The sequence below is a fragment of the Oryx dammah genome, unplaced genomic scaffold (assembly GCF_014754425.2).
Source record: "Oryx dammah isolate SB20612 unplaced genomic scaffold, SCBI_Odam_1.1 HiC_scaffold_10, whole genome shotgun sequence".
NCBI lineage: Eukaryota > Metazoa > Chordata > Mammalia > Artiodactyla > Bovidae > Oryx > Oryx dammah.
In genome coordinates, this window is record NW_024070194.1 from 19,857,131 (window position 1) to 19,881,555 (window position 24,425).

Genomic DNA, 24,425 nt, shown 5'->3' on the forward strand with positions numbered 1-24,425 from the left:
TCCGCAAGGTTGAGTTAGTAGAAATGTAAGAGCCTGGGTCACAATACCAACTTTCTACCACAACCTGACACTGAACACATAATATCAGAATTTATATCAACCACGAGTGGCTTGAACACCAATCCTAGCCAGGCATTTTTTTCATCATCTCCTATTAGCACCACAATAACTGTATAGGCATTCCTACCATTTTGCAGAAGAGGAAACTACAGCTCAGAGGTTAGCCACACAGGAAATGAATGTCCCAGCAAATTCAAATCTTTGGCTTTATAGCTTCCTCTCTTTCCCCAGTAGCATGTAGCCTGAGATTTTCAAGATTTACAATGGTGGGAAAGATGCAGTTAATTAAATTTCCTGAAGACCCGTTATAACATAGATAACATTGTCTCCTGCCCTATGCACTTAAGTAAAATAACTCTTGACATATTATGCTAACTGGGGGTATGGGGAGGGAGATGAAGGTAGAGGGTAACAGTAGAGACCCAGATTAACACAAAATAATGGATAGTTCAAAAGAAGCAATTTCTGCTTTTGTGTTAATGTGATCTTTTGTAGAATACGTTGGGGGCTTTTCTCCGTATCTGCCCCATTAAGTCGTAAGTCCCCTTTTTCCATGTCCTACTCATCTCATGATTCCGGCATCACATCGGCTGATGGACCTTGGCTTCCTGATGTATGATTTCCCAGCTTGAGTTTTTGATCTCTTGGCCTTATTTTGAAGCTCAGATCCTACCTCTCTGCCACAGTCAATGGCCTTAAAATTTCCCTCTAGGAGCTGCCAGTCCCTCCTCTGTCAAGTTTGTAGCTCCAGTGGGACAGAAAGATCCTCTAATCTTAATGAAAACTGGGGAAGGAGGCGGACACAGGGCCTAATGGGACCCAGAGTCTTTTGCATACTACTCCTTTCCTCTAAGTGAGCTTGACCTCCCTGTTTCCTATGACAGTAACCCTCAAGAAAGCCAGCTGCCTCTGGAACCAAAGTAATAAAATGTGGGCAAAATTCCTGGATGGGGAAAGAACAGAGACAGCTGCATCTAAGCTGAACTGCTCTCAGGGCTTCAATCAGAGTTTCTCCACAGAAACCCCTGGAAGCCACTGGATGATTAACACTGGCAGACAATGAACACCCACTTTACATTAAGCTGCAACGTCCACTTTGGTCAGCTGTTCATGACCCACACCTTGAAGGGCAATAGTGTACTGCCACAGCTCCCGCTCTTTTCAGGCTGTCCCAGTCCCTAGGACCATAATTACTAACATTAATAGTCCCTTACATGCATATAGTATCTAACAGTTTCATACAGCACTTATTTGAAATGCGTCTTTCACAGCTGCTGGATAGAAATTGTTATTTCATGTCTACAGATGAGGACGTGAGAAATAGATTCAAGGGATTAGATCTGATAGAGTGCCTGATGAACTATGTATGGAGGTTCGTGACACTGTACAGGAGACAGGGATCAAGACCATCCCCAAGAAAAAGAAATGCAAAAAAACAAAAAAGGCAAAAAAAAACAAAAAAAATGGCTGTCTGAAGAGGCCATACAAATAGCTGTGAAAAGAAGAGAAGTGAAAAGCAAAGGAAAAAAGGAAAGATACACCCATTTGAATGCAAAGTTCCAAAGAATAGCAAGGAGAGATAAGAAAGCCTTCCTCAGTGATCAATGCAAAGAAATAGAAGAAAACAATAGAATGGGAAAGACTAGAGATCTCTTCAAGAAAATTAGAGATACCAAGGGAACATTTCATGCAAAGATGGGCTCAATAAAGGACAGTAATAGTAAGGACCTAACAGAAGCAGAAGATATTAAGACGTGGCAGGAATACACAGGAGAACTGTACAAAAAACATCTTCCCGACCCAGATAATCATGGTGGTATGATAACTCACCTAGAGTCAGACATCCTGGAATGTGAAATCAAGTGAGCCTTAAGAAGCATCATTATGAACAAAGCTAGAGGAGGTGATGGAATTTCAGTTGAGCTGTTTCAAATCCTAAAAAACGATGCTGTGATGCTGTGAAAGTGCTGCACTCAATATGCCAGCTAATTTGGAAAACTCAGCAGTGGCCACAGGACTGGAAAAGGTCAGTTTTCATCCCAATCCCAAAGAAAGGCAATGCAAAAGAATGCTCAAACTACTGCACAATTGTACTCATCTCATACGCTAGTAACGTAACGCTCAAAATTCTCCAAGCAGGTTTCAACAGTACGTGAATCGTGAACTTCCAAATGTTCAAGCTGGTTTTCGCAAAGACAGAGGAATCAGAGATCAAATTGCCAACATCTGCTGGATCATCGAAAAAGCAACTGAGTTCCAGAAAAACATCTATTTCTGCTTCATTGACTATGCCAAAGCCTTTGACTGTGTGGATCACAATAAACTGTGGAAAATTCTGAAAGAGATGGGAATCCCAGACCACTTGACCTTCCTCTTGAGAAATCTGTATGCAGGTCAGGAAGCAACAGTTAGGACTGGACATGGCACAACAGACTGGTTCCAAACAGGAAAAGGAGTAAGTCAAGGCTGTATATTGTCACCCTGCTTATTTACCTTATATGTAGAGTACATCCTGAGAAACACTGGGCTGGAGGAAGCACAAGCTGGAATCAAGATAGCCAGGAGAAATATCAATAACCTCAGATATGCAGATGACACCACCCTTATGGCAGAAAGTGAAGAACTAGAGAGCCTCTTGATGAAAGTGAAAGAGGAGAGTGAAAAAGTTGGCTTAAAGCTCAACATTCAGAAAACGAAGATCATGGCATCTGGTCCCATCACTTCATGGGAAATAGATAGGGAAACAGTGGCTGACTTTATTTTTCTGGGCTCCAAAATCACTGCAGATGGTGACTGCAGCCATGAAATTAAGACTCTTACTCCTTGCAAGGAAAGTTATGACCAACCTAGACAGCATATTCAAAAGCAGAGACATTACTTTGCCAACAAAGGTCCGTCTAGTCAAGGATATGGTTTTTCCAGTAGTCATGTATGGATGTGAGAGTTGGACTATAAAGAAAGCTGAGCACCAAAGAATTGATGCTTTTGAATTATGGTGTTGGAGAAGACTCTTCAGAGTCCCTTGGACTGCAGGAGATCCAACCAGTCAATCCTAAAGGAAATCAGTCCTGAGTATTCATTGGAAGGACTGATGTTGAAGCTGAAACTCCAATACTTTGGCTATCTGATGTGAAAAAAAAACTGACTCATTTGAAAAGACCCTGATGCTGGGAAAAATTGAAGGCAGGAGAAGGGGATGACAGAGGATGAGATGGTTGGATGGCATCACCGACTCAATGGACATGAGTTTGAGTAAACTCCGGGAGTTGGCGATGGACAGGGAGGCCTGGCGTGCTGCAGGCCGTGGGGTCGCAAAGAGTTGGACAGGACTGAGTGACTCAACTGAACTGAACTGAACACTGAGGAAACTTTTACAGGGCACAAATAAGTACCCTTATTTGTAAGCGCACTTATTTGGTATCTGCCTTTAAGCCTTCTGTTTTGATGCAATCAAATTTCTGCTTAGAATCTCAGTCATTAACAAGAACTCCAAAGCCATCTGTCTCTGAAGTCTGTGAGGTGGGCCGTGGTCTCCTCTAGCTCTGTATCAGGCAAAATCTCCTAGGAAAGTGGAGAAAGCTTGGTTTTCCATGTATCACATCACCACCAACTAAACTGTCCACATCTGAGGCCTGTCCCAGCCAGCATGGGGGCACATACCCTTTGTCTGAGGGTGAGGGATCTCAGGCCCACCCACACAAATCTCAGGTGGTGGGGGGGCACCTGGCGCAGGCAGGATCCAGGCTGCCATGTGCTACGGGTCAAGCCCTAGACCCCTTCCTGCTGGTGGCACAACACTTTGGACCACCTGTCTCCCCAACTGTGTCTGAGTCAGGCCCTCCCTGAAGCTCCAGATAGTTCTCCAGAGACTACTACTGAGGAGCATGTGACAGTCCGCAGGTCAGTCATGCCTGAAGAAGAGTTTCATTTCGAATGCGAGTGCCTTAAAAAAGTAACGGAAGACTTGAGAAACTAGAAAAAGAACAAACTAAATCCAAAGCAAACTAAAGTTAGGAAAAACAAATATTAAAGTAAGAGATCAGTGGAACAGAAAAACAATGAAACCAAAAGCTGGTTCTTTGAATAAAATCAACAAAATTAAACCTTCGGTAAGGCTGACCAAGAGAAAAACAGAGAAAATACAAATCACCAAAATCAGGAATGAAAAAAGGGTTATCACTACTAAAAGAGTTATCACTACTGACCTTCTAGAGTTAAAAAAGATTATAAGGCAATACTATGAACAACTTTAAGCCACAAAATTAAACAACTTAGATGAAGGGGACAAATTCCTAGACACATACAAATTAACAACACACAAAAAAAACAAAAAACACAGTACATCTGAGTAGACCTATCATGAGAATTTTTGAATTAGCAATTAAGAATCTTCCGGCAGAGAAAAGTTCAGGTCCACATGGCTTGTTCTATCAAACATTTAAAACGGAAGACTTCCCTGGTTGTTCAGTGGTTAAGAATCTGCCTGTCAATGCAGGAAACTTGAGTTCAGTACCTGGTTCAGAAAGATTCCACATGCCTCAGGGCCACTAAGCCCATAAGCCTTAACTATTGAGCCCAGGTGCCTAGAGCCTGTGCTCCAGAAGGAGAGAAGCCACCACAATGAGAAAGAAGCCCGTGCACCACAACTAGAGAAAGACCAAGTGTACCAACAAAGATCCAGCGCAGCCAAAAATAATTAAAATAAGAAATATATTTCTAAAAAATTCAAAAAAGAAATCACAATCCTTCACAAACTCTCCCTGAAAACAGAGGGAAGACTCTCCAGCCTAAGAGACAAGTATTACCGTGACACCAAAACCAAAGATATAACAAGAAAACTAGTGACCGACATCTCTCATGAATACAGGCAAAAATCTTTGACAAAATATTAGTAAACCAAATCAAGACCATACAAAAAGGATTATACACTATAGCCAAGTGGGATTCATTCTAGGAATGACGTTGGTTTAATATCCAAAAATCAATTATCATAGTGCCATATTAGTAGAACAAAGGATAAAAAACCACACAAACAAAATTCAACATCCACCCATAATAAAACCTCTAAATAAACTAGAAATAGAGAACTTACTTAGCCTCATAAATAGAAGTCTACCAAAAAGCCCTGCAGCAAACATCATACTTACTGGTATCACACTTAAGTACTCAGAAAGACTGAATCCATTCTCTTTAAAACTGGGAACAAGGTAAGAGTGTCTGTTTTCACCAATTCTGTTCAACATATTGGAGGTCCTGGCTGATACAATCATGCAGAGGGATTTTTTTTAATGGATGTTAGATTATGTCATTCATCTACTCAAAAATATCCAGCGGCTTCCTATTTCGCTGAGAATAAAGCCCCACGTGATCTGAGTCCTTGTCTACCCTTGTGACTTCTCCATAATCCACTCCTCCTATTGCTCAATTCATCTCTAGCTACACTGGCCTCCTTTGTTCCTCAAAACATTAAGCATGCTCCTATTTCAGGGCCTCCAAACTTACTGAACTCTATGCCTGGCATGTTATTCCCCAAGATATACACACAGCTCATACGACTTCATCTTGTACATTTCTGTACAGATTTTATTTTCTCATGAAGGCCTTCTTTCATCACATGGTCCCTCCCTATTCCCTTTTCCTGCTTTATTTTTCTTCATACATATTCATTTGTTTATATTCCACTAGAATTTAGGCTACAGGAGAGAAAACTATTTTCTTCATTGCTACATTTCAAACACTTAAAACTGTGCCTGGCACATAGTGGACACTCAATAAATAGGCACTGAATGAATGGATATCTTTAAAAGGAAAAGACATTTATATTCAAGAGAATGAATAAAGGCAGGGTTGGGGCTGGGGGGTGAGGGGAACCACTATCCCAAGAGGCTGAGAAGGACTGGAGTTTTAGGCCACGGCTGAAGAGTTAGTGTAGAATAATAGAAAAAACTTGGCTTTTTAGAGCCAGATTCTTCTAAATTCTAAGTTTATTAGCTCTTCCAGTCACTGCCTGTGTGTCCTTCTCTGCTGCTGCTGCTGCTAAATCGCTTCAATCGTGTCTGACTCTGTGCAACCCCATAGATGGCAGCCCACCAGGCTCCGCCATCCTGGAGATTCTCCAGGCAAGAACACTGGAGCAGGTGTGTCCCTCTCTAAGTCTCTATAATTTATAAAATGAGAATATCACCACCTACCTTTCAAGGTGTGATAAAAAGGAAATCAATTTATGTAGAGCATTCAATTAGCATCTAATACTATAGCAGACACTGCAAATAATTAAACATTCTTTGATACTACTGGCCTTCAAGAACTACCTTAAAAATTACCTAGCCCTACCTTACTGAAGTATACAGATGTCTACAGGGCTGTTGCCCTTAAAGTACAGCCTTCATACCCATTTTGACTTTTCTGTCTTATCATTCTTCTTTTATATCTCCCTTACAGTTGGCTTTCAGCTCTCACCTCTGCTGCTGCTAATATAGCAGCTCCTCCTCCCCTTTATATGCCCTGTTCTTAATCTTCTGGGGGTTTAGAAACCAGATTGTTAAGCTTGTTACAACAACACATAAAAATAGGAATAAATTAGCACTGTGCAAGGTATTAAGGATAACAATGCTTTGCTACCTTTTGTTTTTTAGCTGGATTCTGGAAAATTGAGGATGTTAGATAAATAAGCTATTATGAGTATCAGTATATTATACAGTTTTTTACATGGAACCATTCATATTTTAAAAGAATCAACAATGGAACTACTTCGCAGGGCAGTTGTCATAAGAACAGTAAAATCCAAGCTTGATGCCCAGGCCATGGAAAGGCTAGAAGCTAAAGAACATTAGATTAACCAAGACAAAAGAGATGACAGCAAGCGTCTGGAGATTTAGAAAAGGAGGGAAGGTTGGCCAAAGCAGATTTCCAGGAGCCTCAGGTGGAGGCACGGATCCCTCTGTGCACCCTCAGGCGGGCAGTGGGAAGAACAGAATGTCCCTTACTATAGAACACGAAGAGAGTATGAAGACCTCTATCACCAGCCAAGGGCAAGAGAAATGGTGGGAAAAGTGCAATGATCACGGCCTCTGATAGGATATGAAGCTACAGTATTCATGAGTTTTCACTAACAATAGTGAGGGATGGCAGTAGGTAGGGAACCTAGGGCCAAACTAGGAATAGCCCTCCTGGTCTAAGATAACAGTAGGTAGCAAAGCAACATCCCAGTGGAAGCAGTCAGTGAGTACAGACACATGCTGCGGGTGGGCTCCTGAAAACAACCATAATATCTGTACTGGCTGTGGACTTGCAGCCAGGCTGTGAGAGTGCATTTAGACCTGTGCTCCGCAGCCTACATGCTGCAAATGATGGCTGCCAATGCTGCCTGGTTCTGTCTCTGTGCCCTGGAAAGACTGAATTTGTGGAACTTTTCAACTTTTTTCTGGTAGGGCCTGCAGCAGGAGGAGAGGAAGAGAAGAGCATGGGAGAAAATTTACAGTGTAGATTTCCAAAGCAAAACCTTCCCTTTTGCCTTTGGGGAGTGGGGTGGCTAAAGGTCAGGGACTGAGATGCCAGAGAAACCTATAATACTTTCTTCTCACTTCTCTCACTTCAGTTTTTACAATTCCCAAAGCTTTCCAACTTGCATTTCCCATTTGATTCTCTATAACATCCTATATGGTTGGTGTACACAAAATAAACATGTGAAGGTACATGGAGGCACTCTAACAACTTAAAAATAGGGAAACAGATTATCCAAAGGTAACTATTGAGAGAGACAATAAACCCCCAGGTTTTCCAACTACAAGTCAACTCATCAGGTCCCTGTCCATGCTAGCCCAAGTGCTCATGGGGTCCCAAGTGTTACAGATGTTTTCTTCTCCTTCCACTCATATTTAAGCCTGGGTCTCCGCCTGCTTGGAGGTTCTTTCTTCCAGCCTCTTGGCCCACCTCACTAAAAATGTCCTGGCTCAGAAGGGACCCCCAACTCTTGCCTGCCTTGCTGTGCCTTTTAAATAACTAGTCCTCCTTCCTGAACCCCTAAGAAGGTCTGTCTTCTTGAATTTTATAAGAAAAATCATGATTCCAAGGAGATTAGCAGTCCAAAGAAAGCATGCCAAGTCAGAGAGAATGGTATTCACAGACTGACCTGGATTCTAAGATCAGCTTTATGGATTTCCAGGCGTAAACCCTGGGCATTACTACTTCAGTTTCCTAAGCCTCAATTCTCTCATCTATAAAATGGGATTTTATATAGTATAAATGAGATCCATAACACAACTGATTCTTAATATGTTGATTTCCCATCCTATTTCACCATCTGCAGTCTTCCTTCTAAAATTTGCTGGACTTTCCCTTCACAAAGCCCCACTCTAACACTCCATCCCCAGCTCCACTGATGATCCATATTGTGCAGGACTGATAAAACCACAGGATTTCCCAAAACAGAGTCTGGGCTTGGTAAGTCACACTCAAGACTGAAATCAGAAAAGTCTATGAAGGGCTATGAAGTCATGTTAAAAGAGCTTGTGGAAGATATGAAGGCAATGGCACCCCACTCCAGTACTCTTGCCTGGAAAATCCCATGGACGGAGGAGCCTGGTAGGCTGCAATCCATGGGGTCGCTAAGAGTCGGACACGACTGAGTGACTTCACTTTCACTTTTCACTTTCATGCGTTGGAGAAGGAAATGGCAACCCACTCCAGTGTTCTTGCCTGGAGAATCCCAGGGATGGGAGAGCCTGGTGGGCTGCCGTCTATGGGGTCGCACAGAGTCGGACACGACTGAAGCGACTTAGCAGCAGCAGCAGCATGAAGTCACGTTAAGAGAGCTTGTGGGAGAATGGGTTTAGCTAGGTCCAGGATACCACGCAGCAGAAAGTAGCAGGCAGAAGCCAGAAGGAAATGAGCGTGCTTTTGCTTTATTCATGGCAAGTGATCCCAGACTGTCTGCCTATGACAGTCTCTTAGGCATGGAGTAGGAGAGTAATTACCTGTAAGTTATCTGTACGAAGGGTAAAAATAAGCCCCAAACTAGTCACCCTGTATCTTGGCCCAAGCTTGCCCAGGTACCCTCACTCACCAGTAGCAAGGCTGAGCTCAGCCAGCAAGTTCCTCTTTTGTGTTACAGGGTCAGCACCGACTGCCTCAGGGAAGAGGGCTCACCTAAAACAGAGAGAAGTCAGTCAGGGTCTTGCTCAAAACAGGCCTGAGCTTAGGTCAATGCATGCATTTGAAGTTCCTGCCCTTACAGGTCTTGCAACCTAGCGAAAAACAGGTTAATAAACAGTTTCAGGTTGTGCTAAGGGCTATAAAGAAAAATAAACCAAAGCAAGGAAAGAAAGAACGACTATGAGTGAAATGAGGTCTATTTTAGATAAAAGTCAAGGAAGACTTCTCCAAGAAACAGTCGCTAGACAGAGACCCAAGTAAGGAGGTGAGATCTGCAAAGATCAGAGGAAGAGAGCTTCAGAGAGGGGAAATAAGCACAAAAGCCCTGAGGCAATAATGGGCAAGAGGAAGCCTGTTACACTAAGAACAAGAAAGTCTACAGAACTAGAATGTAGTGACAGAAAGAGGTTCCTCCAGGCTTCCAAAAACCTAGACCCCAGATGGGACAAACTTCCAAGCACTATGAGGTTGACTTCAGTTTTCTGCACTTACCCCGTCCTCTGTTGGGACAGAGACACTCCTATATTATTACTTGGAATGTGGGGTAGAAATGACTGGGGTAAAGAGAACAGTAGCACAGTGCCAAGCCTTGTTGTAAACACTTTGCTTGTATTAACTCATTAAATCTTTATGAACTCTTGTAAGGTTGGTGTGATATTACATTCTTCACTTTTTCTAAGGGAAAACAGATACAGAGATGCTAAGTAAATTTGCCCCAAGTCACACAGCTAATAGATGGCAGACTTGGGGCTTCAACCTGAGTTCAACCTCCAGGGCTTGCCTTCTTAGTCACACATTATACCACTTCTCAAAAAACAGAAGGAAAAAAGACAGAAAACGCATGCTCTAGTCCTGGCTGACATGACTCAGAGCCCTCATTTATACCCAACGCTGGGATACTCTCCATTTACTTGCAGTCCAGGCTTTTTACTAAACACCAGTTGACTCCTGAGTCCTTCAGCCAGGTAGTTCCAAAGGATACTGTGAGCACAAAGCTATGATAATCACCACCACCACAACAGTCATTTAACTGCCATTAACCTTAATTTAAGGCACACTTTGAAATCGTCTAAGTACTGGGTTAAGCACTTTACATGTACTATTTTATTTCCGAGAAGGAATGACAGCTGCTCTAAGAGCTGGGTAGAAGGATCTGGGGGCAGGGCTCCAGGTATGAACAAAGTAGCAAACACAAGGAACTAAAGGATCTCTGCAGGCTGGGGTTAAAGCCCAAAAGCAAGCCCCAAAGCAGAGGCACTAAGAGCTGGGAGGTAACAGGAAAGGACTATCAGCTCCTCCAATTAAATAACATGTCAACAAACTGTGAACCCTTCTCCCATTTCCCAGTCCCCATGGTTCAGCAAACAGGGTAACAATTCTCTCAAGTACATATTTAGACTTCGAAATGTTCAGACTCTTCAACCCCTTCTTCCCTCATCCCCAAGTCCTTGAAGGGTTTTTTTTTTTCTTCCTAATGGCTCTACATCCAAACCATCTTTATTCCCCACTGTGTCAACGTCCTCTTGGTTCAGGATCTCATTATCTCCTGCCTGCACTGCTGGAATATTTCTTAGAATTTACTGACATTACAAGGACAGGCTGTTAAGAGTAGCCTCTTCCCTGATCTCTCTTTCACTAGTCTTCCACAGCTCCTTCCACTCCAATCTATTGGAGCCCACACTTTTAGACTCCTGTTCCTAATGCCACTCCCCTGCTCAAAAAAATGGCATGGCTCCAAATCACCTCAGCCTTGCTCTCTAGACTCTTACACCCCGGGTCTGGTCATCACTTACGACTGTGGGCCTTCCAGTTACCATACTTTTATCCATGTTGCTGTCTCACCTGGAATGACTCTTCATTTATTCATATTCAAATTCATCTTAATCTTCAAGGCCTAGCAATTAGGTGAAGTTATCCTGAACCCTTCCTCTCCTCTCCGTTATGTTCCTGAAAATACCTCTGGCTGTGACTACAATCACAGCTCTGTCCTCACCATCCACTAAGGCTTCAGAACAGTTCCTCTGTTTTTCTTCCGTGTAAACATTACTACAGCTTCTAGACAATAAAGACCTAGTCAGTTAAGATTTCTGTTCAAATTTCTAATACTCTTACTATGGATCTATCTCCTAACAAGAGATCGGAGTTTTAATCTGAGCCTCAGATTCCTTAATTATAAAATAGGGATACAATTCCCACTGATACAGAATCAATGTGATACTGTAACAGAAGAGGAAAGGGCAAGAGTGAAGGTGGGAGACCCAGCCAGATCGTTAACAGCTCTTTCTATCAACTGCAAATCCTCCCAAGTCTTCTATCCAGTTACTCAAAAAACAATTCCTGGGTCTAGTTAGCCACAGTTACAACTCTGGGTTGGGGATTATAGCAGATGCAGGGATGAAAGAGAACAAATCTTATCCTTGGGCTCCTAGTAGTCCAGGGCAAGACTGTGTCAACTTCCTACAAATATACTAAGAATATTAGGCAGGCTATGGAAAACAGTATGCAGGTACTTAAAAACTAAAACAGAGGTACTGCATGATCCCACTCCCAGGCACACATCCACAGAAAACTCTTAATGTCCACAGCAGCACTATTTACAATAGCTGAGACATGAAAGGTGTGTCTTGTATACACACACACACACACGGGAACATTTTTTTATTTTTTGCTTTTCCTATTTATTTTTTTAAAAATCCAAAATAGGTCAAAAAGAATAATCATTAGAACTACCCTGGTGACACACTGGGCAAGAATCCCCCTGCCAATGCAGATGACACAGGCTGGATCCCTGGTCTGGGAAGATCTGACATGCCATGGAGCGCCTAAGACGGTGCACCACAACTACTGAGCCTGTGAGCTGCAACAGAGAAGCCATCACAACGAGAAGCCCGGGCACCACAAAGAAGAGTAGCCATTGCTCACTGCAACTAGAGAGAGCCCGCATGCAGCAACGAAGACACAGCAAACTCAAAATTAAAAAAAACAACAACCCAATCATCAAGGATACAGGTGCCAGACCTAAGGCCAAAGGGTAGATAGGAAAGTATGCCTACTTCAGAAAGTTTGGAAGACTTGTGTTTTAAAAGCTGGATCTAACATAAATAGCTAGCTGAGTTTTCCATTGATCCAGCTTCCACTGCCCTACCTCCCAACATGGCACAACTGACTTGCCTTGAAGGCCTTGGCTGAAGAACTCCATATACACACAGCCTGGTACAGCAGTACTCAGGTAACTGGAAAGATCTCATCCCACTATGGTCTCATTCCAGACCTGTCTTCATTGTGTGAGTTCTGCCACCTCTTGAAAATATGGCTATAACAAGACAACATTGAATCTTTACAGTGAATTAATAAAACCACAATGGAGTATTAGCCATAAAAAAGAATGAAACAGTGCCAATCTGCAGCAGCATGGATGAACCCAGATTATCATACTAAGTGAAATAAGCCAGAAAGAAAAATACTGTATGGTATCACTTATATGTAGAATCTAAAATATGATGCAAATGAATATTAACAAAATAGAAATAGATTCACAGACACAGAAAACAAACTTATGGTTACCAAAGAGGAAGGGGTGATGTCAGAAGAATAGAAGTTTGGGATTAGCAGATACAAACTATATATAAAATAAACAAGGTCCTATTGTATAGCATAGGAATCTATATTCAATATCCTACAATAAATCATATTGGAAGAGAATACAAAAAAAAAAAAACACATTCATATAACTGAATCACTTTGTTGTACACCAGAAACTAATACAAAATAACACAACCTTATAAATCAAATATATTAAAAAAAAAAAAAAGAATATTGTGCACAACCTAACAGTTTCAAGAGTGCTATGTATTGTAAAAGTAGGGGGGGAGGGGGAATCAGTCTGACTAGAAGTGGCCTCAGAAGCTTCATTTGAGCAATGGCTTAGGCCAGGCCTTGATGCAGGGTGACAGAAAGACCTGGGCTACTGCTGGACTAGTTGTCATGTTGGCAACCTTCCTAATCCTAATAATACCCTGTGAAGCAAGTGATGGAATGCGCACTTTATAGCCAAGGTAATTGAATATGGGTCTTCCCTGGTAGCTCAGTGGTAAAGAATCTGCCTGCCAATGCAAGAGACACAGGTTCAACCCCTAGGTTAGGAAGATGCCCTGGAGAAGGCACCCAACTCCAGTATTCTTGCCTGGGAAATCTCATGGACAGAGCGGCCTGGCAGGCTATAGGCCATGGGGTCACAAAAGGGCTGGACATGACTTAGTGACTAAAATTGAAGATGGGTGAGGAGGCTAAGTGTATCATTCAAAGAGCTGGTAAACAGCAGAGCTAGGATTTGAACGTAGGTCTGCTTTACTTTACTCCAAAGTCTATGTGCTTGCTTCATCATCTGCCTTACTCATGTAGCAACATGAAAGAAGACCAGATCAACTCTGGAGCTCTTTCTACCTCAAAATCCAATGATTTGAATGGGGGTAGGGGGAGGGGAAGAACTATACAAAAAGATCTTCAAAATCCAGATAATCACTCACCTAGAGTCAGACATCCTGGAATGTAAAGTCAAGTGGGCCTTAGGAAGCATCACTATGAACAAAGCTAGTGGAGGTGATAGAATTCCAGCTGAGCTATTTCAAATCCTGAAAGATGATGCTGTGAAAGTGTTGCACTCAATATGCCAGCAAATTTGGAAAACTCAGCAGGACTGGAAAAGGTCAGTTTTCATTCCAATCCCAAAGAAAGGCAATGCCAAAGAATGTTCACACTACCACACAATTGCACTCATCTCACATGCTAGTAAAGTAATGCTCGAAACTCTCCAAGTCAGGCTTCAGCAATATGTGAACCGTGAACTTCCTGATGTTCAAGCTGGTTTTCGAAAAGGCAGAGGAACCAGAGATCAAATTGCCAACATCTGTTGGATCATCGAAAAAGCAAGAGAGTTCCAGAAAAACATCTATTTCTGCTTTACTGACTATGCCAAAGCCTTTGACTGTGTGGATCACAATAAACTGTGGAAAATTCTTCAAGAGATGGGAATACCAGACCACCTGACCTGCCTCTTGAGAAATCTGTATGCAGGTCAAGAAGCATCAGTTAGGACTGGACACAGAACAACAGACTGGTTCCAAATAGGGAAAGGAATACATCAAGACTGTTTATTGTCACCCTGCTTATTTAACTTATATGCAAAGTACATCATGAGAAACACCGGCTGGAGGAAGCACAAGCTGGAATCAAGATTGCTGGGAGAAATATCAATAACCTCAGATATGCAGCTGACACCACCCTTATGGCAGAAAGTGAAGAGGAACTAAAGAGCCTCTTGATGGAAGTGAAAGAGGAGAGTGAAAAAGTTGGCTTAAAGCTCAACATTCAGAAAACTAAGATCATGGCATCCAGTCCCATCACTTCATGCCAAATAGATGGGGAAACAGTGGCTGACTTTATTTTGGGGGGCTCCAAAATCACTGCAGATGGTGATTGAAGCCAAGAAATTAAGACACTTACTCCCTGGAAAGAAAGTTATAACCAACCTAGACAGCATATTCAAAAGCAGAGACATTACTTTGCCAGCAAAGGTCTGTCTAGTGAAGGCTATGGTTTTTCCAGTGGTCATGTATGGATGTGAGAGTTGGACTATAAAGAAAGCTGAGTGCCGAAGAATTGATGCTTTTGAACTGTGGTGTTGGAGAAGACTCTTCAGAGTCCCTTGGACTGCAAGGAGATCCAACCAGTCCATCGTAAAGGAGATCAGTCCAGAGTGTTCATTGGAAGGACTGATGTTGAAGCTGAAACTCCCATACTTTGGCCACCTGATGCGAAGAGCTCTATCATTGGAAAAGACCCTGATGCTGGGAAACATTGAGGGCGGGAGGAGAAGGGGACGACAGAGGATGAGATGTTTGGATGGCATCACCAACTCAATGGGCATGAGTTTGGGTAAACTCCAGGAGTTGGTGATGGACAGGGAGGCCAGGCATGCTGCGCTTCATGGGGTTGCAAAGAATCGGACACGACTGAGTGACTGAACTGAACTGAGGGGGAGGGGAGAAGAGAAGAGGATGTTTACTGCTGCTGTGACTGAAGCGACAGCAGCAGCAGCAGCAGCAGCAGGGTCTTCTTAACTGTAACAACTCAAGTATCTGACAGAGTCTGGCAAGTAGAAGACACGAAGTACTTTCTAGAAAGTCCAACCAAGATCTCAAGCTCCATGTTCTGACTCTGAGCTCCATGTTCTGACTTTCCATGTCAAGTCATTTCACCTTTCTGGATCTTTTTTCTGTATGTGTGAAATAAGGGTCATAGTATCTACTTTCCTGCAGGATTTTCTGATGGATCAAGCAAGACTGTCAAGAAACAGTTAAACTATTTAAGTCTATTTTTAAAAAAATAAAGAAACACAACAGCAGCAACAACAAAAAAAGGTTATTAGGAATAAATGAGAATAACTAAGGCTTTGGGCCTTAATGATGAAAAAGTGAAAGCATTAGTCATTCAGTCATGTTTGACTCTTCGTGACCCCATGGACTGTAGCCTGGGAATTAAAAGATGCTTACTCCTTGGAAGGAAAGTTATGACCAACCTAAACAGCATATTAGAAAGCAGAGACACTACTTTGTCAACAAAGGTCTGTCTAGTCAAGGCTATGGTTTTTCCAGTAGTCGTGTATGGATGTGAGAGTTGGACTGTGAAGAAAGCTGAGTGCCAAAGAATTGATGCTTTTGAACTGTGGTGTTGGAGAAGACTCTTGAGAGTCCCTTGGACTGCACGGAGATCCAACCAGTCCATCCTAATGGAGATCAGTCCTGGGTGTTCATTGGAAGGACTGATGTTGAAGCTGAAACTCTTAATACTTTGGCCACCTGATGCGGGGAGCTAACTCATTTGAAAAGACCCCGATTCTGGGACAAATTGAGGGCGGGAGGAGAAGGGGATGACAGAGGATGAGATGGTTGGATGGCATCACCGACTCAATGGACATGGGTTTGGGTGGACTCCAGGAGTTGGTGATGGACAAGGAGGCCTGGCGTGCTGCGGTTCATGGGGTCGCAAAGAGTCGGACACGACTGAGCGACTGAACTGAACTGACCCCATGGACTGTAGCCTGCCAGGCTCCTCTGTGTTTAATTCTCTAGGCCAGAATACTGAAGGGAGGAACCATTCCCTTCTCCAGGGTATCTTCCAGATCCAGGTATCAAACCCTGGTCTCTTGCACTGTCAGCAGATTCTTTACCGTCTAAGCCACCAGGGAAGCCCCAATGATACATAAGTAATAGCAAAAGTACATTTTTCCTTTCTCTTAAGTCTTTTTTATTGTTTGATTCATCTTTTGTGGTACTTAGATGGGAAAAAAAAAAAACCTATCATTGAGTCACTTATGCCAGGCCCAGTAGTCTTGTACAGGTGTGAGAGTTGGGCCATAAAGGTGGCTGAGTGCCACAGAATTAATGCTTTCAAGTTGTGGTGCTGGGGAAGATTCTTGACAGTCCCTTAGACAGCAAGGAGATCAAACCAGTCAATCCTAAAGGAAATCAACCCTGAATATTCATTGAAAGGACTGATGCTAAAGCTGAACCTCCAATACTTAAGCCACCTGATGCAAAGAGCTGATTTATTGAAAAAGACCCTGATGCTGGGAAAGACTAAAGGCAGAAGAAGGGGAGGGTAAAGAATGAGATGGTCAGATAGCATCATTGACTCAATGGACATGAATTTGAGCAAATTCTGGGAGACAGTGGACAGAGGAGCCTGGCATGCTGCAGTCCACAGGGCTGCAAAGAGTCAGACACAACTTAGTGACTGAACAACAACATCCCTACAGAATCCCTGCTGTTTAGAGTAGAGCAAACTCCAGGGAATACAGGAAGATTGAAAAGGTGTTTCTGAAGTGACACCTTCCTTGGGACAGAGGAAGGAAAATGGAAGCTAGTTCTCTAGGCCTCCAGGGTGACAACCGAGGCACAAGTGAGCAGTCACAGGACATAATCATAGCATAACAGCTCCAGGTCCAATAAGGCAGCGCTCTCCTGCAGGGAGTCTCAGACCCATTTCTGGTACCATCAGTACGTGAAGGTGCGCAACTGCCCAGACAGCAGGGAGTATGAGACTGGCCACAGAGCAAAAAGTTTTTGTCCCAGGAGCCACATCTGCCAATCTATTTTAGTTCTGTTCAGGCTGCCCCCTAACATCTTGGCCTCAAAACCCTAACTGCCTCAATCTTTGTGAGGTCAGCTCTTCCCAGCCTGGACCAAACCCCATGGTCTTGCAGTTCCAAACTCCTTCCAAAGACAAGAATACCTGACCTTGACTCTGACTGGCTCTATTGTGTGTTGCCTATGCCCCAGCATAATAAACCAACTGGCTGTGTTGCTGTGGGGGTTAAAAAGATGACCTCACAACATAATAAAAATGCAGCCAAGTCACAAAATGGCTCAGTAAAACCCTCTTCTACTCCGCAATAAAGACAGGTGTCAGGATGCACAGCATATCACAAAGAGAGGCCTGGGAGGGCAGCTGCTTTCTTAATGACAGGTGACATTAGGGCTCTCGAGCCCAATTCATGTCCATGTATGAGAACACTATACATGCCATAAATAGATGAAACTCAATCCAGGCAGTGTCTAGGCTGCCTGGAGGAATGTCCAGAGAATACAACAGACATGCAAGACAATCATTCTTGCCTCTGCCTTTTCTGGGCAGCTAATAGTATTTCTCCCTCCTCAGCTGAAGCTGTCTCCAGTTTTCCCCTTTTCCTTTCCCGAAAAACCAACCCTGCAGGAATCATCAAGGGAGGCACAAGTAATTACTGTTTTCTTTTCTTCATGCTAATGAGACAGTTGGATGGTTCCCCTTCCCCCTCCGGAGCTGGAAGGGAGAATCTAAGGCTTTACAATCTGTAACCAACAAACCAAAGCTGGGGCAAGAGAGTGCACTGCAAATGAATGGTATAGAAGATGGCTTTTTGTCCCTGATGAGACCAGAGCTGGAAGAGGCCCCACCATTTTACAGAAGGGGTGTTAAGACCAGAATGAGGAGAGAGCTGTCCAAAGTGGTGGAGGAAAGGAAAGCAGGCAGTGGCAAGGCCCAAATCAGTCTCCTTTCTTCTAACCAGAGCAGTTCCCACATCATTCAGACTTCCTATAGTACAGATAACTTTGGAAGTGTCCTCAATGTGGAACCTGGAAATGCACATTTCAAGTTTACATATAAGTTTCCAAATAGGTATTTAGAAAGCAATGACAAAGCTCTACAGAAGTGGATTCAGCCCCAGGACTGGGGCTCTGGGGTGGAAGGCCAGGACCTCAGAGACAATGCCAATTTTACCCCAAATTTTAAGCCAGAAGTAGATGGTCAGGCAAAAACACAATCTGTGAATTTTAGTTGAGATTCAGTGTAGTTACATGAAGACTGTAGATACCAAGGGTGGGGTCAGAACTAACTTTAAGAATGAATTTCAGGCCTGATGGATAAAGAACCACTTTAGAACACTAGGACCTCAGTCAGCTAGTCCAATCCTCCTATTTGACAGATGAAGAAATCAAATCTAGCACTATTGGAGGCATCACAGAGAAAGACCCAGGGTGAAGCAGCAGATTGAAAAATGCTATGCTCAAAGCTAGCCATGACCTGCCTGCCTAGCCATGGTCAGAAAATCAGGAAGACAGGGCCTCCGGGAAAAAAAGCCACCATTCATAAAGGCTGTGGTGAGAAGAAAATGGTTCAAGTTTTTAAACTGGAATAATCTGCAGAATCGTAACAAAAATTTTAATTATTTTTTAACCTGAAGACAATCTCCAGTCAGCCTCTAGAACCTCTTCCCTTCTCTCTCACTTCTATCCTAGCTCTATCACCTCAGGTGGATTCAGCAACTCAAATTCAGCCCTCAAATAATTCTGACTCCTGGCAAGAAATACTTAATTCCCATCCCCTAGCCATAGGGCCTGGACATCAACCCTTCCTCCCTGCTCTCCTAGGCAGCATGGCAGAGTGGAAATAGCAAGCACACAGATCTGGGTTTGAGCCCTGGATCTGGCCACCTAAACTGGGTATCCTTAGGTGTTATTATTTAACTGCCTTCCTGAGTTTTGATGTCTGTTTTTTCCACCGTTCTCCCCTACTTGGGGAGAGGGAATACTTAGATATTCCTCTGTATCCTCAATGAGTCAGTCACTGTCTACTGAATGATCCTCTAAAACTCAGTTCCCACATCTGTAAAATGCTATCTGTGATAGTATCACCTATCTCAGAGTCATGAAAAAGAACAAAAAATGTAAATTGCCTGGATCAGTGTCTGGCCCTTATTCCTCTACTCTATCAAGGATGTCAGGGCCAAATGTTTGCCTGTACTGAACTAGATGGCCCATCCTGAAGACACCATGCCTCGCTGAACCCTAGGGTCAGCTGGACCTGACCTCCAGTGTCTGTTCCACTCCAGTAATTAGACTGAGTGCCAGTTACTGAAACCTTGTCAATAAAAACAGCTAACGATATGACTCTTCTCTTCATATTCAAAGGCAGTGAATTTGAAGCAAATGAGGTGTGTACTTACACAAATACTCCAGACTGAAAGGAAAGGGGTACACAGGACAAAAGGGAAAAAAAGGGAAAAGACTGTGATCCTAAGGTAGAGTCTTACAGAACAAAGTCCAGATCCCAAGAGCTGGCTAAAGTCATCTATCTGAAGGGCCAGAGACCAAAACAAATTGGCTGAGGTCACACAGAAAGCTGAAGGGAGAAAGAAGTTTGGAACCCACCACTGCAGTCTCCCATCTAGTGATTTTTCCTGTCGTCCAGGGTAGACACACATAGTCCTAGGAAAAAGGGAGTGAGGCACTGGGGGCTCAGGGTAGTGGCAGGGAGAACATAAGAGATGCCAAGTGATACTTACGTCGTTTCCTGCTTTGAAAGGTGACAAAGAAATCAATTCAGCCTTTTGTTTTGCAGGGACCTAATACGCTTTGAAAGTTGAAGGGTAGAAATATCTGGACAGAACAAGTGCCAGCAGTTAGGGAAGGGGAAGGGCACAGTATGCCCTCAAACTATCATGAGCCCTTCTCCCACAACCTCTGCCCACCTGTCCCCAACTTCACAACTCAAACTATAAACTATTTTCCAAGTTTTCTAGGATATCTGTCTTTCCTAGACATAATCTAGGGAGTGAAGCATAGATAAGTAGCAGAATAAGAGTTCTGTGTCATGAGGAAAAACCTGATTGGTCCTTTTCTTTGTTTCAGTCAACACATTCACCTAAACTTCTGGGAAAGTTAAGTGATTTGCCCAAGGTCACAGCTAATAAGGGCAAATCAGGACTTACCCATGTCCTGTGTCCTTTGTGACATGGTGACCTTCAGAAAATTTGACTCTTACAAAGTTGTGAGAGGTAGGTAGGGGAGGTGTTCTCTGTTTTATCATACTGCCTCAGCTTCTGAAGTCTCATTTGACACCTCCAATTCATTTCAGGCTTACTCTTAACATTTATCTCCTCTTACAGAACTTTCATAATTTCTTTCTAACTCAGAGATCAGCAAACTTTCTATATAGGGCCAGCAGTCTCTGTAGTATTTGACTCTGCCAAGGTAATATGAAACCAGTCATAGATGAACAAATGAGTGTGGCTGTCTGTGTCCCAGTACAACTTCATGGAAAGAGGCTGCAGACTGATTCAGCCCACAGGCCACAGTTTACTTGACATCCGTTCTAACTAATCTACTGTCTCCAATCACCCTGTCTCTCAATCCACCACACATACTCCTATCACAGCCCTACAGCCCCAACGGACTCCCTTTACCTACAGGATAGTTTAAACCCTAATCTCATCCTCTGTCGTACCCTTCCCTGCTCACTGTATTCCAATCACAGCAGACTGTCACCTAGCAACTTCCTACCTTCCATCACTTTATTCCCTAAAACCTGCAATGCCCCTCTCCATTCCTCTGACAATATTGCCTGTTCGGGGCAAGTTCACATGCTAACACCTGTGGGCAATTTTACCTTTTTCTGTCTTATGTAACTAGTCACTATATGGCTGTCCTTCATCCACTACTGCCTCCCTACTACCCCCACAATTCTAAGCTTCTCAGGGGGCACAGAGTGTGTCTTATTCAACTCTGTCTCCTCTGCAGTACTTAACACCCAGTGTCCACTGACTGAACAGGCTTTCGGGCTACGAGAAAGTAACTAGAACATGGGGATCTTTGGTCCTAACAGAACTCACAGCATCAACAGAGCCTTCAGGCTGTTTCAAGGACTGTCTTCCTCCCTCCCCAACATGTTTCCTTGTCTGTCCAGGTAACTAGTCAAGACAGGGGTCAAGACCAGGCATTTCACTAAGTTGCTTCTAGCCTATGCTGATACATGTGAAGAGAAGAGGAATCCTATTTTCAGAGCTCCTTGTCCCTGACCTCAAACTGTAACCTTAATACCAGCCATCAACTGATCCCAGACACAGATGTAGCCCTAGATCAGCAGACAGCCCTCTAAAAAGTGCAGGTCCCCCACAGGCAGGGGATTTCACCCAGGGACAGGCTCAGGGCATGCAGACCAATCTCAACTGAAGCAAGAACTCAAAGGTATGTGGTAAGAATCCAGGAGCAACACCTCTGAATGCAAAGGGACCACTGTGGAGATTCAGGGGTCCTGTAACCCACAAGTAAGACTATTCTAGCTTGAGGAAGCTGTGAGGTCAAAGACTAATGGCCGATAGGGAAAAACAAAACAAATACACAGAATTTTTCTCCTAAGCCCAGAACAGAACATTCCATCTGGGTAAGTAAGCTTGTCACAGACATGGGGTACTTAGCATATCTGCCATTCCAGGATTACAGCTGTCAAGTTTTAATTAGGGTAATTAGAGTTAAAAATGTAATTTCATTTCAGGGGTATTCTGAATAGATCCATTAATTTCTTTTTTAAAAGAACACAGGAAGGAGGGGCAGGCATGCAGAGGATTTTGGCATCAGAGAAGTAAAGCCCTCTGCCTGGGTGGACGAGGTTTCAAACCATTGCCAAGAACCCCCAGCATCTCTGCAGGTTTGGCCCAGAGGGCAGAGGCTGCTGCTCTTCAGCTTTCTTTCCTAGTTTTGTCTCTAAAACTGTTTCAGTCAGCGTCTGCTAATAAACCCACCCGTCTTCTCCCCCACCTGCTCCCGTGTTACTGAGTGGCTACTATGACAGTCCTAAGTCTAGCAAGGGGCAGAGCTGTCAGTCTGACTGGCTACATGTTGGGCAGTACTCTAATGCCTACCCCCACCCCCCTTATCAACTGTTCCTGGACCCATCTTTGTGGTTTCCTTTGTGCTAGTTCCCTGGTCTGGAGTGATGTCCTTGTGCCCCTACTCTTACTCTTCCTTCAGAGCCAGATTAAAGTTATCTCCTCCAGGAAAAAACCTACCTTCATGCCTCTGTGATTCCAGAGTACCTTGGATACGCCTCTATTAAGGCACACAAAGAATACTGTGGTTTCTCTAACTCTGATGTTAGACTGTGAAGTCTTTCAGGGCAGGGACTGGGTCTTGATCTAGGAATCCTTAGCACTAGCACAAGCCCTGACACACAGGAGATACTCAACAAATATCTGTTGGATGACCAACTCCAGGGGGAATTTGGCCTGAGCACATTAGCAGCTGAGCATACTAAGCCCCTGGGTTGTGCACAGGGCTAGTACAGAAACCTGACTTAGCCCTCTCACTGATCCCAAATGATGACTGATCTCTCCCATTAGAGCCTACTCACTCCTTAGAGTCCTTGGAAAGGCAATGAGAAAGCCAAAGCAAGCAGAGCATCTCCCCTTATCCTCCTCAACCACTGGTTTTAAGAAATTTCCTCCACTGTTTGAAGGGCTTTGGCTTCCCTTGTGGCTCAGTGGTAAAGAACCCACCTGCCAAGCAGGAGACTTGGGTTCAATCCCTGGGTCAGAAGATCCCCAGAAGAAGGAAATGGCTACCCACTCCACTATTCTTCCCTGGGATATCCCATGGACAGAGGAGGCCTGGCAGGCTACAGTCCATGGCACTGAAAGATTCACACACAACTTACTGACTAAACAACAACAATTGAAGGGTTTCAGGGAAAAGGTCTCAGCTCCAGTTCAGTCTACAGAAGGGTAAGGGACACCCCTGGTTGAAAAAAACAAAAGTCCACCAGCTTGGTTTAGAAAAATAAATCCATCAACTTCAAATCAGTGTTATAGATGCTCAAAAATACTGTAGTGCAGTACAATAGAGAACATGCTATGTGACACAGGGCAGCCAAGTCACTTCACTTCTCTGAGCTTGTTTCCTTTTCAACCTATCTGGGTGAGTTGCTAGGGGAAATGAACATACAAAGAGGCTTTATCAACATTAACACTAAATGATTTTTCCATCTGAAGAAGGGGCCTATATTACGTACCTAGCACTATATTACATGAGTTTATAGAGGCGAGGAAAATATATCAAAGGGGGATACACATTAACCATTTCCCCATTTGCTCAGGACAGCCCTGCCTGCTGGTCCCTAGGGAAAAGGGCTATACCAGCAGGACCTTTGTGTCGACAAGCATAACCAGATCTACTTCACAGTAATCAGATTCTCCCCAGCTAGGAACACTCCTCCAGCTTCCTCCCAGGCTCCGGAGGCCTGGCTGCAGGCCCATATCGATCCATTTCTAATTAGGATCTGTGTCAGAGCTTCTGACAGAAGGTCAGGACCTAGGCTGCCTCTGCTGGCCTCTGGCCAAAGCCCAAAATGCCTTGCCCAGAATGGACAGAGAATGGACACTTTAGTGGTAGAAAAGTATCCCAGATTGAACTTATCATAAACCAGCAGGAAATTTTAGAGCTGAAAAGATCCTCTATGAGCATGAGCTTTGTTGTATTACAGTTGAGAAGGCAAATGTCCAGAAAAGATAACTTGTCCAAGGTGGTACAGAAAGGTAATGTAGATCTTCCTCTCTATCAGTTTCCCAGCCTGGCTGCACAACAGGACGACTCTGGGGACTTGTTAAAAATACAGTTCTCCCAGCCCCACCCTAGAAAGTCTAATCTGGAACATCTACAGTGGCTCTGGCTCTTCTGCCAGTATATGATCACCTTTCAATTGAAGCGAACCCTGGTATCACAGGATCCAGTTTGGAACTAGACTGAAATACACCTTGGCACATAACAGTATCATTTAGAAGCAATCCGCTATTGTTTGATCCAGCCCTCCCCCACCTGCCATAGTAACAGTTACTCTAGAGG

General features: G+C 43.6%; 1 protein-coding gene across 5 annotated transcripts in view; it reads right to left on the reverse strand.

The window, feature by feature from the left end:
* Window positions 1-24,425, reverse strand: part of RALY (RALY heterogeneous nuclear ribonucleoprotein) — an 85,542-nt gene that overhangs the window by 39,067 nt on the left and 22,050 nt on the right. For 3 of the 5 annotated variants that reach the window (XM_040247510.1, XM_040247505.1, XM_040247511.1), the window contains exon 2: window positions 9,125-9,207. Coding sequence is in view for 2 of the 5 variants with exons in the window: in XM_040247503.1 (XP_040103437.1) it covers window positions 5,208-5,330 (123 nt within the window). In the remaining 3 variants the exon portion in view is untranslated. Of the gene's footprint in view, window positions 1-5,207; window positions 5,347-9,124; window positions 9,208-24,425 lie in introns of those variants that run through there. The other 2 variants (XM_040247503.1, XM_040247504.1) reach the window with 2 other exon arrangements.